Source organism: Choloepus didactylus, chromosome 17 (assembly GCF_015220235.1).
Source record: "Choloepus didactylus isolate mChoDid1 chromosome 17, mChoDid1.pri, whole genome shotgun sequence".
In the NCBI taxonomy this organism is placed as follows: Eukaryota; Metazoa; Chordata; class Mammalia; order Pilosa; family Megalonychidae; genus Choloepus; species Choloepus didactylus.
The window spans coordinates 63165063-63181707 of NC_051323.1; the positions used below are offsets into that span (position 1 = coordinate 63165063).

Here is a 16645-nt window from a genome sequence, read left to right on the forward strand (position 1 = left end):
GGGGAAACAAAAAGCAGATGGATTTGCCAGATCGTTTCTTTTCCTTGCACGACATTCTTGGATGTGTGGTATCTGCGTGGCTGGCTTATGACTCACGGAGGGGTAAGGCCCTGGCCCGGGTGGGTGACTATGTCATTCTGCATCTGTTTTCCTCTCGGAGTGACTCAAGACAAAGCACCAGATGGAGCACATTGGGTGAGTGATTTGTACCACAAAGAATGGAGCAGCCAGCTCTGGACCTGATGCCTGCAGCCACCCTCGATCAATTCTCGGCTCCAAGTCATAGCCTCGGGGTTGTCACCTCATAGCTACTCTTTGCCACCCATTTCCCCCAGATCGACTCCTTGACAGAGGAGCGTGTGGACACAGTCTCTGGGCTGAGCCGCACGGTCCCCCTGGCGCTCACGGAGCCTGCAGGTGGCACAAGGGCCGTGGGGCCTGGCTGACACGCAGAGCGAAACCAGGCAGTCTTTGCGGACGGCAGGATTCTGTCCCATGTTGTTCCCAGGGCTCAACTTTCACTCTTAATGTGTTTTAAAAGTCCTTGGCAGCTTAACTGCTCCCCTCCCCTTCCAAGCAGCCCACAGGCGGCTGCACAACACGCATGAATGGGGTGGACACGGGCCACCTCCCATGCTCAGACGTCACCGCTGTGGATTCTCACCCAGAGTTTTCTCACCTTATTTACCACAGATTGTGTGATTCCATCTATATGAAATATCCAGGATGGGCAGATCAGTAGAGACAGAAAGTAGATTAGTGGTTGCCACTGGCTGGGGTTTGGGTGAATGGGGAGCAGCTGTTTAAAGGGTTTGGGGTTTCCTCTTGGGGAGATGAAAATATTCTGGAACTAGACAGTGACAAGGGTTGCCTGACACTGCGAGTGTGCTAAGTGCCACTAAATTGTACACATTAAGGTGGTTTAAATGGTGAATTTTATGTTGCGTGTATCTTACTACAATAAAAATGTACCTTATTTAAGGAAATACTGGGAGAATTTGGCTCAGCTAGCATTCTGCATCCCAATCTTTCCAGTCTTTATGGGGCTTTCATGCAAATAAGGAAAAGGCTCCTCTTCCTCGAGGCAGAAGCAGCCCCTACCAGATGTGCAGCTGGCCAAGCACATCAGGGGTTCAGCTCCCACTGCCCCTTTGCCTGGGGTCCTGGTACACAGAACACTCCTGGCAGCTCAGTTCATCACTCAGCCTGGCATCGCTCATTGCCTGTTTTTAAGTACAGCCTGTTGGAAATACCCAAGCATGGTGTTCATTTACTCTTATTAGTTGCTTATTTCTATAGTAATATCTCCATTCCCTCATGTTTGTCTATATATATTTCCCTTCTACTGTAGTCAAGGAGTGAATTAAAGTATTTTAACACCTGCATTAATTTCACACCCCTTCTCCTTTATAGGACAGCTTGCTCATGGGTCTTTAAAAATAAATAAAAGGTTATTTTCTATTCCTTCTGTAAGGAGTCTTGCCTCTGCTCTAGTTGCTGGCTTAGATTAACTAGTCATGCTAATTAACTTGTCTGGGTTAACTTGTCTAGGTTAACTAGAGAAGTTCACTGACTTTTTAATCAATAAATCTCTGCTGAACGGCAGCCACGTACAGCCGGTGGGGGAAGGAGAGTCATGCAAGCTGAACCTGCCCCCCACCCCCACCCCAGGAGCACCCACTCCCATGGGGAGATGGCCAGCTCTAAGTGTGGGGTCAGAGTTCTGCACAGGATGTCACAGGATGCTGAGGAGGGGCACCCTGCCCAATCTCGGAGGGCCCTTAAGTCATCCTGAGCTGGGAGTGTACTGCACTCAGGAGCTGTGACTGACAAGGTGCTCCAGACATGGCTAACTCTGGGGGCAATGCTCAGAGAGCAGAGAATAGGGTGCATTTGGGGACCTCCTGGTGTAGCTGCGGAGTGTGGCCTGTCCCCTAGCTCGCCTGCCTTTCGCCTCTTCCCTGGTGCAGCCTGTGGCAGCCACTCAATCCTCCTGGTCCCTTCTGATTTCACAGGGCCTGGTGCAAATGCTGGTTCTCCCTGGTGGTGCCCAGGCAACTTGTTCCCAGAGTTGAGAAGCCCATGGGAGTAAGGTGCTGGGGCCAACACAGGGGCTGACAGCCCTTCCGGATAGAGCTCATATAAACGCTGACTCTGGAGGCAACAGTGCAGCAATTCTCACTGCACAGTCCTTGGATCAGCAACATCAGCATCCCCTGGGAACTTAGAAATGCAAATTCTTGGGTACCACCCTAGAATTCCACAAGCCTTCCAGGTATTTTGGGTGCATTCGAAAAGTTTAAGCAGCACTCTAGTGGGTATGTGATGCAGGGCCCAGATCCCTTCTTAAGGGCCATGGCACCCGTACCCCAGCTACTGGGACCGTCAGTGCTGGGTACCTCCCTGCAGGCTACAGCTTCACCCAAAATTATACCCTCTCCCTAGGGCAGTCTGCTGCCAAGACTGGTTTACCTCCATCTGGGAAACTTTGCAGGATTATCTTGACTTCAGAACTCACTTTAGGATCACCTGAGACTTCTGCTGCAATCTCAGCTCAGCTTGCCTCTCTGCCCAGTCCTGCCTTCCTCATTTCTTTACAAGTGTATCTCCTGAGAGCACACTCCAATAAATCGTCTGCAGCCATCTCTCAGTCTCAGGGTCTGCTTCCAGGGAAGATGGTTAAGCTGCTGGGGATGCCCCTGTCGCCATGCATCCTGCAGTTTCCAGGCCCTGGTGGCTCAAGCCATCTTGTTTCTCTCGGCTTCAGTTGGCCCTGCCAGCAGCTCTCGAGGTCTCCCACAGGTGATGAACCTCACCCACTGACGGTGGAAGTCTCATTCTCGGATGACAATCTTACTTGCAGGTCCTTGGGGCTGAGGTGCTAACAGCTGACAGGGACCATTGCCCTCAGGTCACAGTTCATCAGTAAACCTGAAGCTGGGAGAAGCGAGGCCTCTTACCTCAGGAGTCAGATTCAGGTTTGTCCACCTCTGACACCTGGGCTTTTCCTGCTCCTCCAGTATCTGAATATTCAACAGAACTTACAGGAGACTTCTTTGATGCTGCTGACGGTGCTGAACGAGATATTCTAGGTAAGCTCAGCCCGCTTCCTCGGCCTCCTCATCTGTCAGTTGCTGATTCAGCCCCACAGGTTAACCCTTCACTCTCTTCCTGCCTCTTCTGCTCCTTCACTACCTGATTCTGGCAATAAGATGCCCATGGAGAAGTGGAGGCAAGAATTAAACACATCAGCCTCAGTGGTGGCCCGATGCACAAGTGTTCTCTATCAACCTTTAACCCTTTCAAACAAGCTTGTCTCTGACCTACAGTGTGGCCTTGGAGAAGAGACACTCAACATTCTGCAACCCCTTGAGCCACTGCAAGTCCATCAGGATGCAAGGCAGAAAAGCCCTAGAATCAGACGGAGAAATTCAGGAAGCTTCCAAATGCCTAGGAAGTGGGAAAGGGCATGGAATGCAATGGGTCTAGGTGAGTAGATGTGTCTAAAGATGAGAAGCTGCCTCAAAGCACTGGATTGGCAAATTGAGACCCTTCTTGGGTTATGAGGCCATTGAACCTGTGATGAATCACTGCTTGTGGAAACTTTTAATATGCTCAAAGGAGGGGATAAGAAAAACATCCTGCTACCGCGAGGCTGGCTGTGACTGATCAGGCCTTTTAATCATGCAGGGTCATGTTTCAAGGGACGTGATTCAACCTGTAGAAGTCAAACCCACATGATAATGAGGATTATGAAATGAGGGTCTCTCAAAGTTATTCAATTACTGCCCTACCCGTTGGGTCCAGAGGCCACTGAAGTTTGCACACTCCCCAGCACACAGCAGCTCACTTGTCCCTGCGGTCGTCTGCGTGAAGGCAGCACTTTTCATTTCAGCTTCAGAGTTAAAGGCCTTTTAAACATGACTTATAGATATTGTTTTGGGAAGAACAGTCAGGTAAAGAATAATCATACCTTTGTACTTTGAATACGTCACCCAGTAGGTAGGGGCTGCTAAATCCTTGGAGCTAAAGGGTATGCTTATGTGGTCAGGCTAATCCTCCCCTTGATAAATTGATGAGGTCAAGCTTATCTTTTTCTCCCCAGGAATCAAATAAAAAATGTGATCTCAAATGTCATGTTTTCAAAATGGTCAATGAATACGGCTATAACTCATGTGATATTACCTGCCGTAAGTCTTGAGCTCAGTATGAACAGCCACAGGGTACACACTTTTAACATAAAACCTGATCATTGGCTGCTCAGATGATTGTCAGGTCACCAGTGGACACATTCCTATCAGAACACTTATTATACTTTGAAGGACATGTTCTGATACTACAGTTTCCCTTCCCTATTATCTGCATGAAAATCTAAACCAAAACAGAGTCACGCTCTGCGGCAGTGAGATGAAGATGCAGAGTGCCGTGGTGGCACCCTCCTGGTCTGGTATAGTGAACTCTATTTGCCTCTAGTGGGTCCCCCATGGGAGAGTGAGGGTGGGAGAAAGAGGCTTCTCTACACTCTGGCCCAAGCTAAAAAGACCTCCAGGCACCTGGAAGTTCTTATGATTGAAGCCTCGAGAATGTATTTGCATCTCTTGGGGGAGCGATGTCCTGGAGCTGTGTCACCTTCTGTGTTTCAGTACAGGGAAGGCTTCTTGGATGCTGACCAGGGGAGCACCCCCAGTGAGCCTGACTTACAAGAGCTTGAGGCTTTGGGGTTGACACAGGGAAACCTCTGCATCCCAGGAAGTGGTGTCAATTACGGGAAGGCTTCAGTTCTCATTGAACAAACATTTATCGAGAACCTGTGTGCCGAGTATTCAGCTGGCTGCTGGGTGTCCAAAATGAATGAACGTGGTCTGTGCCCTTGAAGAGCTCATGGTCTTGTTACCCTTGGCCTTGTCCTATCATTCATTTGAATTGTATTATGACTAAACAGCATCCAGTGGATGTATCTATTTCCTCCGAGGAACGAGATCGTATATCCAAATTTTTCAAGAAGGTCAAGACCAGCAAAACTAATTCTTGCCCATGTGCCTTCTTGGCTCTTGTGGTTTTGGGGTGGAAGCTGCTGTGGGTTGCCCAGGCAGAGGTAAGTCAGAAGAGATCACCTTCTGTCCAGTGTTGGGAAAAACCTGCATCTCAACCTAAAGACATTTGGAAGGTAGCTTGTAAATTTATGTTCCCCTCAGGAAATAAAAAAATCAAAAAAAAAAAAAAAGGTAAATTTCAATTTCCCTTCAGTGAAGCTGATTGTGGTAATAAACCTGGCCCCAACAGATAAAGGGAAGATGCTCAGAGCATTCCTATCTGCATTTAGAGAAAGATAAATATTTCAACTTGGCTGAAAAAGAGGTATGTGTCTGTGGGTGCATTTATGCTACTTCTAGGAAACGTTTTGAAGCTTAGTAAGTTGCTTTTCCAAAATGCATTTTTTTTTTTTGCTTGAAATACGTTCAGTTCTGTAGCAACACAGGTTCTAACTGTCCCCTTTAATCTGCTCCAGATCTACTGAATTTTCTTTTCTGTCCTTGTACATGTTGTCTGCCAAATTCATGTTCTCCAGCTTAAACAGTCATTCAGGCAGCTGAAGTCACTACCAAATGACAGTCAAATGCTTCAGAACACTTTTCATGTGGGAAAAATTTTAAACTTCACATATCATTTAAGAGCTGTAACTTGATAGAGCAGATTTTCTAAACAAGATAAGCATCTCACTTCCTAGCTATGGATGAGTCTTCTGGTAACATTCAGGTAGGACACACAGCTTGTGTGCCCTAGTATCACAGTGATGGTTGTTAAAAAAGTGGATGACTTCTGAGCAATTGGTACATAGCTTCTGCCCTAACCTCTCAAAACTACCTGCTGTTCTAACCCTCTCTCCCCTGCCCAGGGTACACCCCAAGGCCTTCTAAGGGCCTCTGGGATTTGCTCCAGGGCTACCAGTGATGACTTTTCCTGATTGACCAGTGCCTGTGTTGTGAAATATTTTGACTACATTTATAATAAATGTCCTAGGGACAATAATATTAAAAAATAAACTTATTAGACTCTTGTTTTCCACACTCTCTGTTCAGCAGAACATCATGTCTTATTAGCTGGACATAAGTCATTTGACCAGCTGGTAATAAATTTTGAAACCCTACAGGCACCCTTCATCTTTACCCAAGCATGGGGTGGGGAGGGAGATGCCAGAGGTGTGGGAGACAGAGGAGGGAATGCTGGAGCACAACAAGCAGAAATGGCAGCTCACACGTTGAGGGGCAGCTGGACTTTAGGAGACGGCCCCTGCTCTCCAGCCGCTGCACCAGCTCGCGGGACAGCCATGGTGGCAGATCCAGCCGAAGAGGAGTCCTGGAAACAGACAAGAGGCGACATGAGTGAGAGTTCCCAGCCCTCACTGACAGCAGCTCCTTCCCAGGGAAAAGAGAAACATGGTCAGGGTGGAATCGAGACGAACCAGCCCAGCCTTTTGGGCTCTCGGATTCTCAGGTTCCGTTCGCCTGGGCTGTTGACAATGCTCCTTCAGCCTGTTGGAGAGGGCTTGGTGGTCAATTCCACCTATCCCCAAAGCCTCTTTCAAAAGCCCCTCTTGACCAATCTAGAAAATCATCTTACAACTTTCAGCATGGAAGAAGGCAGTGTTGGGGGCCTGTTTTTATTCTTAGAACTTGTATTAATTATTCTTGGGTTTGTTAAAGAATATCTACAGAAAATAATCTATGCTACAAAACATGAGCTCATTTAAAAACTGCATTCCTAGGAACTGAAGATTAATTTCTAAAGAAAATCGGTCCTTTGTCCAACAACAGAGAGACGGGCCTTAAAGTGTGACCAGGATTTACAGAGCAGAGAGCATTTCTCCTCTAAGACCCTGAGGTCCTCCAAGCTCCAAGAGTTTTTCACGCAAGGAGGTGACTTGGAACGGCCTACAGAGAACAGTCATGTCAAGGCTGCACTGCTCAGGCATCAGGCGTGTGCTGCTAAACTCTTCAAGGGATGTGGCCAGGGGCCAGCTCTGTGGCGAAGACAGCAGAGCAGAGGAATCTGAGGCACATCATGATCTTGCCAACGTGATTCTTGCGTGGACAATCCCACCGACCCAGCCTGCGAGGGGCCACTGTTGTCCCTGAATCCCCTCACAAGCCAGCTGGCCCATCCTGCCCCATCCTCCCCTCAGGCAGCTACCCTGTCTTCCTATCAATAGGCATGAGATGGTGGAGTGGGTGAACTGTGTCCCCCCAAAAGATATGTCCAAGTTCCAACACCTGGTACCTGTGAACGGACCCTCTTTGGAATACGGTTCTTTGCAAATATAATTAAGGTAAAGGATCTCAAGATGAGGCCCTCCTGGATTTAGGGTGGGACCTAAATCCAATGATGCATCACCTTGTAAGAAATAAAAATGAGAAGAGAGAGGCACACAGAGGAAGTCCAAATGAAGACAGAGGCAGCGTCTGGAGCACTGCAGTGTAGATAATCCATCCAAGGAACACCGTGGAGCTTGGCAGCCACCAGAAGCCAGGAAGAGGCATGGAATGGATTCCCCCTCCGCCTCCAGAAGGAACCAACCCTGCTGAGACTGCTGGCTTCCAGAACTGTGAGGGAATAATTCCTGTTGTTTTAAGCCACCCAGTTTGTGATAATTTGTTACAGCAGCCCCAGGAAACGAATACAGATGGGGATGGCAGGAGGGACTGTTGAAGAGAGTAGGGTCCATTGTCCCCCAGATAGAGGAAGCCATGGGTCTCCTCTCTTCCTTGAGGATACTCATAGGCTCCTGCAGAAGGGACAGGTACAGATCCTAGCAGAATCCAGAAGATAGAAAGGGAGCAGAGCAGCTTGAGCAGAACCCATCAGAGATGCTGGTCATGGGAGTCCCTTGGCAGAAGGCTCGGGTCCAGAGAGAGGGCTGGGTGGGTGCTACCCAAGGATCTGGTTGGGGAAGGTGAACGTATCACCTGGTGTGAGTCCTCAGGTAAGCAAATGTCACTAGAAGCTGAAATCACAAAGATGGTGTGCCAGTTTGAATGTATTATGTCCCACAGAAAAAGCCATATTCTTAGATGCAATCTTGTGGGGCAGACATAATAGTGGGGATTAAGTTGGAACGTTTGGATTAGGAGATACACCCCACCCACCTGTAGATGATAACGGATGGGATATTTCCATGGAGGTGTGGCCCCACCCATTCAGGGAGGGCCTTGATCAGTGGAGCCATATGAACGTGCTGACTCAAAGAGACTGAACTCAGTGCAGCTATGAGTGACGTTCTGAAGAGGAGCAAGCTTGCTAGAGAGCAACATCCTGGGACAAAGCCATTTTGAAACCAGAACTTTGGAGCAGATGCCAACCACGTGCCTTCTCAGCTAATAGAGGTTTTCTGGACGCCATTGGCCATCCTCCAGTGAAGGCACCCGATTACTGATGCATTACCTTGGACACTTTATGGCCTTAAGACTGTAACTGTGTAACCAAATAAACCCCCTTTTTATAAAAGCCAATCCATCTCTGGTGTTTTGCATTCCGCAGCATTAGCAAACTAGGACAGATGGGATGAGAAATCCCCGTAGAACACGACCCCTAGAACTCTACTGACCGTCACACCACTTCCTTGAGTTTTTGTGAAGGGACAAGGGCAGTATTTTCTTGTCAACTCACAGACCACTTCTCACCCTGCCTAGCTGATGACTCAATGAGGCAGAGCTGCAGGCAACCCATCAGTTCCTCCCTGGGTAGTCAAGGACCTCCAAGATCAGGGAGTAATGAAAGATGCCAGAAACTAATGCTGCCCACCCCCATGGAGTTGCAACCGTAAGACGTCAGAAACTGTGTTTTTTCCTCTTTTCTAAACAATGGAGTACCTGGCAGAATGAGAACGTGCAAGAGAAAAATGTAGCTTTGCTTGTGTCTCCAAGGTAACTTGAAGTCACAAAGGACTTCTCATTTTAAGCTCTGACAGTTCTGAGAAAAACCTTTGATTTTCAAAGACTACCAAGATCCAGTTTTCAAGATGCACCCCTCCTTCAGCAGATCTGTCCGTCCATTCAGAAGACACACAGAAGTCTCATTTCTACATACAGGGATAGGCTAAGGGTGTTCAATGGGAACCAGGATGAAAATTGGGGAGGGGACATTCCTTCCTGCTGAGAGATTCTGGGCTCTTCTTCCTATAAGTGAGACAGACGAGGAGGGGCTCTCCATTCACACTTGTGATCATTTTGGTTTAAGACGGTCAACAGATGACTTTACTACAGTGATTATCCTCTACCAAGCTTCAAGCCAGGCAGGAGGCCAGGCAGAGGACAGGGGCCAAACCGGAGGGAGGGACAAAGAAGATGCAGGGCACCCCCCAGCCCCTCCCTCCCTGTGGACGTGTCTGGAAGGAGAACAGCTGCCCCTAATGCTGCTTTTCCTGAGTATCACTGAAGAAAGATGTGGGCAGGATCTTAGGGTCAGTCACTCCCTCATTCAAATATTTATTGGGCATTTACCATGTGTCAGCTACAGCCATGGGCTAAGCCCACACAAGGTGTTCGGGTCTACCTGCTGATTTCCTGACTGCCGGAATCGGCTCTGAGGTTCGCTGGTGAACCAGCAAACCTGGCCTCTGATCTTGTGAGCTGTCAATTCTGGGGAGTGGTTCCCAGGATGTGCAGGAGCCAAGGGAGCACACGACAGGGGGACCCTCACCTGGGAGGGGGGCATGGTCAGAGCAGAAGGTGGAGGTGTGGGGAGGGTGGAGCCAGTGGGACTGGGGAGGAGGAAGGGACACTTTAGGTGAAGAGACAGGCTCGTGCCAAGGCCCCGAGGCTGCGAAAGGCATGGCACTTTTGAAGAAATCAGGAGAGAATTACGAGCCACCACGAGGGTGGCGTGCTGGATGGTCCCAAGGGGCCAGGTGTGTGGGGCTTCATGGCCATGGTGAGGGGAAGACCAGAATGAAAGATGCAGTGAGGAGATCAGACCCACATCTTCAAAGGCTGACCCCGCTGCCCTGTGGGGAAGCCCTGAACTGGTGCAGCTTTGCTCAGGGGTGCCAGTGGAGAAGGGGAGGTGGAGGGTCCGAGCTCAGGGAGGAGCCCTATGATAAGAATAACAGCTACAACCACCACCATCACCCTCACGCAGAGCTTGCCAGGGATCGTCTCTGTGCTAAACATGAAACAGGAAATACTGCATTTAATCCTCACAACAATCTTATCATTGGGTATTATTTTCATCAGCATTTTACATAAATGGGGGAAACCAAGGCACAGGGAAGTTAGGGAAATGGCTCACATTCATGCAATCATGAAACGGAGGCTGGACTTGAACTTGGCAGCCTGGGTCAGGATGCCATGTCCTTATCCAGCACACCATCTGTGTTAGTTTTCTGTCCTTGCTGTAACAAATTGCCACAGGCTTAGTGGTTTAAAATGATGCAAATTCCTTATCTTACAGTTCGGGAGGTCAGAAGTCCTAAAATCAAGGTGTCAGCAGCGTAACACCTTCACATCTCTTTCTCCCTTTCTTTGAACCCTGCTTCCATCATCACATCTTCTCTCTGACTTTGGCCTTCTTGTCTTTCTCTTAAAAAGAACTTTTTGACCACATTGTGTCTACCCGGATAACCCAGCATAACCCCCCACTTCAAGATCATTAATTTAAACACACCTGCTAAGTGTCTTTTGCCAGGTAAGGTCACACATTCACAGGTTCTGGGGGGCCATTATTTCCTCCTCTCCCATAGGGCCAGGGATCCGTGGGCTGTAGGCTGTGGAGGGAGGGTGAGCCACATTTCAGGCCTTAGCAACCGTCCAGATGCAGAGGCCATTGGAAGAGACGGGAGTTGAAGAACTAGAGGGGAGACCATGAGTTCAGTGTTGGGCATGTTGAGTTTGAGGTGCCTGAAGATATCTAAACACTGCAGAAGAGGGGCAGCTGGAGACACCAACCAGGAGCTCAGAGGAGGGGACTGGCCTGGAGGTGCAGACTTGGGGTGATGAGCATAGAGGTGAGAATTGAACCAAGAGCCAGTACAGATTCACAGTTGCGCACTTAGCTCTCGAGTGTGTGGGCCTGGGTTGGAACCCTACCTTTAACACATACTACCTATGTGACCGTAGACAAGTTAATGTCACTGAGCCTCGGTTTTCTCATCTTTAAGATGGGAGTATGAACTTCTGCTCTCAAGCATGATGGAGTCACAGGGACTGGATTTACCCTCCCCCCTGAAACAACTAAAAACCAGACAAGATTAGTGAAACAATGGTTTCCAAGACTTTAGAAATTGGATAATGAAGGACAGAGATCCCTGAGAGACAAGAAAATGTCCCCTTTTAGACTGAGAGGGAGTATTAAATGAAGTAATGTAAAAATCATAATAAGCCCTCCATAAATGTTAGTTATTATTATTATTGAAGCTGGGGTGGGAGGTGGATGAGATAGCCTGGGAGAAAGTGTACAGAGAGGAGGGAGGATGCTCTGAAACAGAGCTGGTGGAACGCCAACAAAGCAGAGGAACCAGCAAAGGAAATGGAGATGGAGCTGCCAGATAAACAGAAGGAAAACCAGAAGCATTTGGGTCTTACAATCCACGGGAAGAGAGGGATTCCAAGAGGAAGCAGTTGTCACTCACGGTGAATGCTGCTGAGAGGCCAAGGAAGATGAGGCCCAAGAAACGCCCGTCCGATTCAGTGATGCTGACGTCAACAGTGTGCTGACCTGGAGGTGGCATTTGTTGCTCAGGATGATCAGGGTGGCTCACACCACCTGATCCAACTTCCCAGGGCACCCAAGTGACATCGTTCTGTACAGGATTCACACATTCCCTGCAGCGAAAGCCCTCTACCCTGCGCCCTCTGCTTCTGGGGCTTTGCCAGTCTGCTGCAGGCACTTTGCCTTGGTATTGTTCTGCTGTAAGTCAGAGAACTTGAGTCCTGCCACAGCTATGACCCTCTCGATAGCCCTGGGAGGTGGATGGGGGGCAGGTGGTGATGGCCCCCTTTACAGACTAGAGAAATGAACTAGAGAGGGGTAAGGGACATGTGGGCCAGAACTAGTTACCACACATAGCCCCAAATACTAATTATTTGAGCTCATAGACAAAGCTTTTCTCTGTTCTGGAGAAAGAAAGAAGAAATAAAGAGAAAAAGAAGGAAAAAAAAACCTGTTGATCCCAAAGTTTCCTCTTAAAGGAAATCCTAAAATAATTGGGCAAGTCAGAATGGAGGGTGTTAGGGATTGAATTATGACCCTCAATAAAGACATTTTCAAGTCCTAACTTCTAATCCCTTGGGTGTGAACCCATTGGTAAAAAGGATCTTTGTAGATGTTATTATCACTTAAAGTGTGGACTCATTTGTGAATACGAGCTACAAAGATGTGATTTGGATGAGTCCAGGCGGAATCAGGGTGGGCCTTAATATGACTGGAGTCCTTATAAAGAAAGGAAATTCAGATGCAGTGAGGTAGAAGCCAGTGGTCAGTAGAAGCCGGAGGCAAGTGGAAATCAGAGGAGCAGGCACAAGGAGAGAGACAGCCATGTGACGGAGGACGGCCAGGATGCTACAGGCTGCGGGAGGAAGCAAATGCTGCCGAGACCTTGATGTTGGGCCTCTAGCTCCCAAAACCTTGAGACGATCAATTCCCGTTGTGTACACCAATCTATTGTGCGCCATGTGTCACAGCAGACTTGGCAAACTAAGACAGAGGCGTAGACAAGGATTTCACCAAAGCATTATTTATAATATGAAAAACTTAAAAACTACTGAAGCAACACAAATGTTCTATGGTCAGGAGTTTGGTGGTCAATGTACCATGGGATATGACACCTAAGAATAGCATGCAGTCGTCATAGCAACAGACGTAGACTGACTGGCATGGAGGGCTGTTTAGAGTATACTGAATGGAAAAGAAGGTTCTAGAAGTGAATATGTAGGAATATCTCCTTTTTTAAAAAGTTGCATGTATTTTTTGTGGAAAAATGCCTGGGAATTTACATATCAAATGATATCATTGATACTTTTAGGGGTTGGGATTGGGGATAATTTTCTTTTCTGAAATCTCTACTTTCAAGTTCTCAGCATTTTGATATCAACAAATGATGATCACTTTCTGAAACATTTTCAAAGTTATGTAAAAATAATAATAGGATTAAATTATTTGGGGTATTTTTTAAAATCAAGCTCTGGTGGAGGGGGATTCATATGTTCCTTGATTCCATCTGTGCCACACGTGTGGGGGGGATGCCAGGGGCCGATGCGGAGAGGACACGTTGGGTGGTGACCCTCCAACATCAGCTGAGCTGATCATTCCACACAGCCAGGTCCTGGGACTGCCTTTTACGCTGCAGCGTGCAATGAGCAGGCAGTTAGCTGGGGGAGTCGAATCAACACACACACAAGGGAAAGATCAAAGTGACTGGCTCAGACTGCACCCAAACTCCCGACTCCGCTTTTGTTAACACTGCCTCCTAGCCAAACAAATTCATCTGGAACAGTCAAAGCAGCCAAAACAACCACTGCAAATGCAAAGGACCAGTGAAAGCAGGGGTAGGTGAATACATATAGCTGCACTATATTTGGAAGGCAGACTGTCTGGAATCTGCAGTTGCACATGAATTTCTACCCCCCAACATCCTTGAGCCACTGGACCCATAATTCAATAGGAGGTAATAACGTATTTGCCCAGGAGAGATGGAGAAGATTGGTTTCCATCTGCCAGGCAGAGGGAGAGGGCTTGGCTGAGATCGTGGACTTGGCGAGATGGCTGACCTGCATACCGTGGCAGTAAAGGTTCCAGGCCCCATCTCTGCCTGCATCCGCTGCCTCCCCTGGGGGAGCAGAACACAGACGCCTCCATACAGCAGCGTGTTATGAGGCTTCGTGAGGACTGAGCCAGGCACACATGGCAGCCTGCAGGTATCCAGGGATTCAGATGATAAGAGTAGCCAAAGGGCCCCATCCGGGGGATTGGCCACCCTGAGACACGCTAACCGGACCTATAGAGATCTAGTGAGGAGGGACATTCTGGAACTTGCTGGAAACCTGGTCCTCAGTTGAAACTTGATCCAACAAACACTACAGAGCAAATGGGAGGGATTTCACAGCAAACTATTACTGAGAGCTGGGATGGAGGAGTGGAGAGAGGGATCACACTTTGGAAACATTTTCTTCTGAAGGTCAAGTTGCAGAATACCTAAAGCTGGCATGCCATGGGGCGTGTGGTCCCTGCCTTGCCCTCTTCCTCTTGGCTCCGCAGTGCGGTGCAGTGCCCTAGGTTAAAAGACCTGTGGCCAAAGTGAAAGACAATCTGCTGGGTGCTTGCTGCAGTGTCACCAGTAACTGCTTTCTCAATGTCCACGCAGAGGGTGTCAGTCCAGGGCCATTTTGGAGGGTCCTGCGGAATACGTGGCAATGCCAGGCTGGGTCTGCACCCTCAGGGATATATCAACTAGAAGTACCAAGAATCATGCAGCATGCTCTCTGTGACCTCCTGATGGAGACAGCGATTCCAGCCCATTCGCCTATGAATTCTTTTTTTTTTTTGCACATAAAGGGTTTATTTTAAATGTTTTAAAGATAGGATAGAGTTATATCATAATTATTAAAATTACTTACAGAATTAACAGATTTATATTGTTTATACTTCTAAATGCAGAGAACAGAGAACTGTCTGCACATTGTAAAAAATAAAATGAAAATTAAAAATGAACTCAAGCTCTAAAGATAAGGTCATTTACCTAATTTTAAAATGTGAACACAAAGACCTCAGAACTATACACAGTCATATGCCTATGAATTCTGTCTTCATTCCTAGTCACTACTGATCCTGAGTGAGGGGGAGTGTTGGTCACGGTGCCGGGTCCTCTGTGTGATGTGGACATCGGCAGCTTTATTAAATGGAATGGCCCCTGGATGTGACAACCACCGGTACCAGTGCACACATAATAAATACGGTGACTGTGTAATTTATTTTTCAAATCACACCACTTTTGAGAGTAAAAGGGGCATTGTTAATAATTGCTTTGAGACAACAGGCATCAACTAGAACTAATCACTTTGTAATAATATATCTTAGACATAACAAGGTAGAAATGAATAAACCTACTTTGACATGGAGAGAAACCTATACCATAGAAAATAACAATGGCTAAGAACGAAAGAAAAGTTATAAGGGCAAAGGCCAGACTCTCTTGCTTCTTAATAGCAGAATCAAGTACTTTGGTGCTCACTCATCTAAGTTAACAAGGCTTCATAATTTTAGTAGTTACTGTACTATCCCAGGAAAATACCAATAAAACCAACAGCAAGATACCGTTTCTCTCCCATCAGAATGGGATTACCAAGTGCTGGCAAAGTGCTGGTGTTGCTGGTGCGAGTGTACGTTGGTCTCTTTGGAGGGCAGTTTAGCCGTATCTATTATGAATAAAAACATGTGGATCCTGTGATCCAAGAATTCCAGTGCTCAGTGCCTGAGTGAGTGGAGGAGCTTAAGGCTGGCGTTGGAGCTCTGCTTATAATAGGAAGAGTTGAAAACAGCCTAACTGCCCTTCCACAGGGAATGAGTCAATAGACTGTAGAGAAGTCATATTCTAGATACAACTGCTGTCATTAGGAAGAAGCAACTTCATGTACAGGGACATGGAAATCTCCCAAGACATAGGGTTAAAGGGAAAAACTCTGGACTATAGGTAACAGTACAATTATAATAACATTGTTTCATCAGTTGTAACAAACATACCACATTAACGTAAGGTGTTAAGAATGGGGTGTGTGTGTGTGGGGTTATGGGAACTTATTTTCTGCATGATTTTACCTACAACTTCTCTAATTTAAAAAAAGGTATATTAAAAGGAGCTAGTTGCAGAATATGCACAATATCACACCATTTATGTGAGAAAGGAACAGAAATTCTACAGAAGGTATTTTTGCTATGGCTTACATGTATCTGACTGTATGGAAAAATGACTAGAAACACGTGCAAACCCAGTGAGCCCATCTCTAAGGTAAGCACTGGAAGGAGAGTATGCATCAGGAATGACCTCTGCTTTACCTATTTTATTTTAATCTATAAATAATGTATCAATACATTTAAAATGACAAACAACTTTCTTGAATTTACCTAGCCTGGCAGGCTTATTTCCCGGGGTCTCCCACCTGCCCTCAGCTCTGACCTGTTGATCTTTGGGACAGCCTTCCCCCTGCAACTCCTCCCCTCCCTGGCTCTCCTGCTCTGTTCCATTTGGGAAAGTTCACTAGCATTGCATGTACCCCAGTGATTTCAAAGTAACAGGCTCAGGTTATCTCTGAGGGAATGGACTCAACAATCCACACATTTTGGGAGGAAAATTATTTTTTAAAAATATAACACATATGCCCAGCCCCATTGTACAGTAGAAGGCAAGCATTTCTTCATTTACTTAGCTCAGACCAGATGGCAGCTATGCATTGACAGGGCAGCATCTGATAATCCTGAGGGCTCCCCGGCACTTGGTGGCAGGAACATGGTGAGGGGTGTCAGTGTTGGTGTGTGGCCTGCCTTGCCCTGCACAGGTGCCCAACATGTGGGTAGGAAGCAGCTGGGAGGTTGGAAAGTACGGCACACACCCCAAGGGCTGCTGCAATGTCTGGGCTGGAGAAGGCGGGAAAGAGGTCAC

General features: G+C 47.4%; 1 protein-coding gene across 3 annotated transcripts in view; it reads right to left on the bottom strand.

Moving 5' to 3' along the window:
* Positions 1–16645, bottom strand: part of SH3RF3 (SH3 domain containing ring finger 3) — a 410554-nt gene that overhangs the window by 92663 nt on the left and 301246 nt on the right. For all 3 annotated transcript variants that reach the window (XM_037807811.1, XM_037807809.1, XM_037807810.1), the window contains one exon: positions 6257–6357. In XM_037807811.1, coding sequence (XP_037663739.1) covers positions 6257–6357 — 101 coding nt within the window. The remainder of the gene's footprint in view (positions 1–6256; positions 6358–16645) is intronic.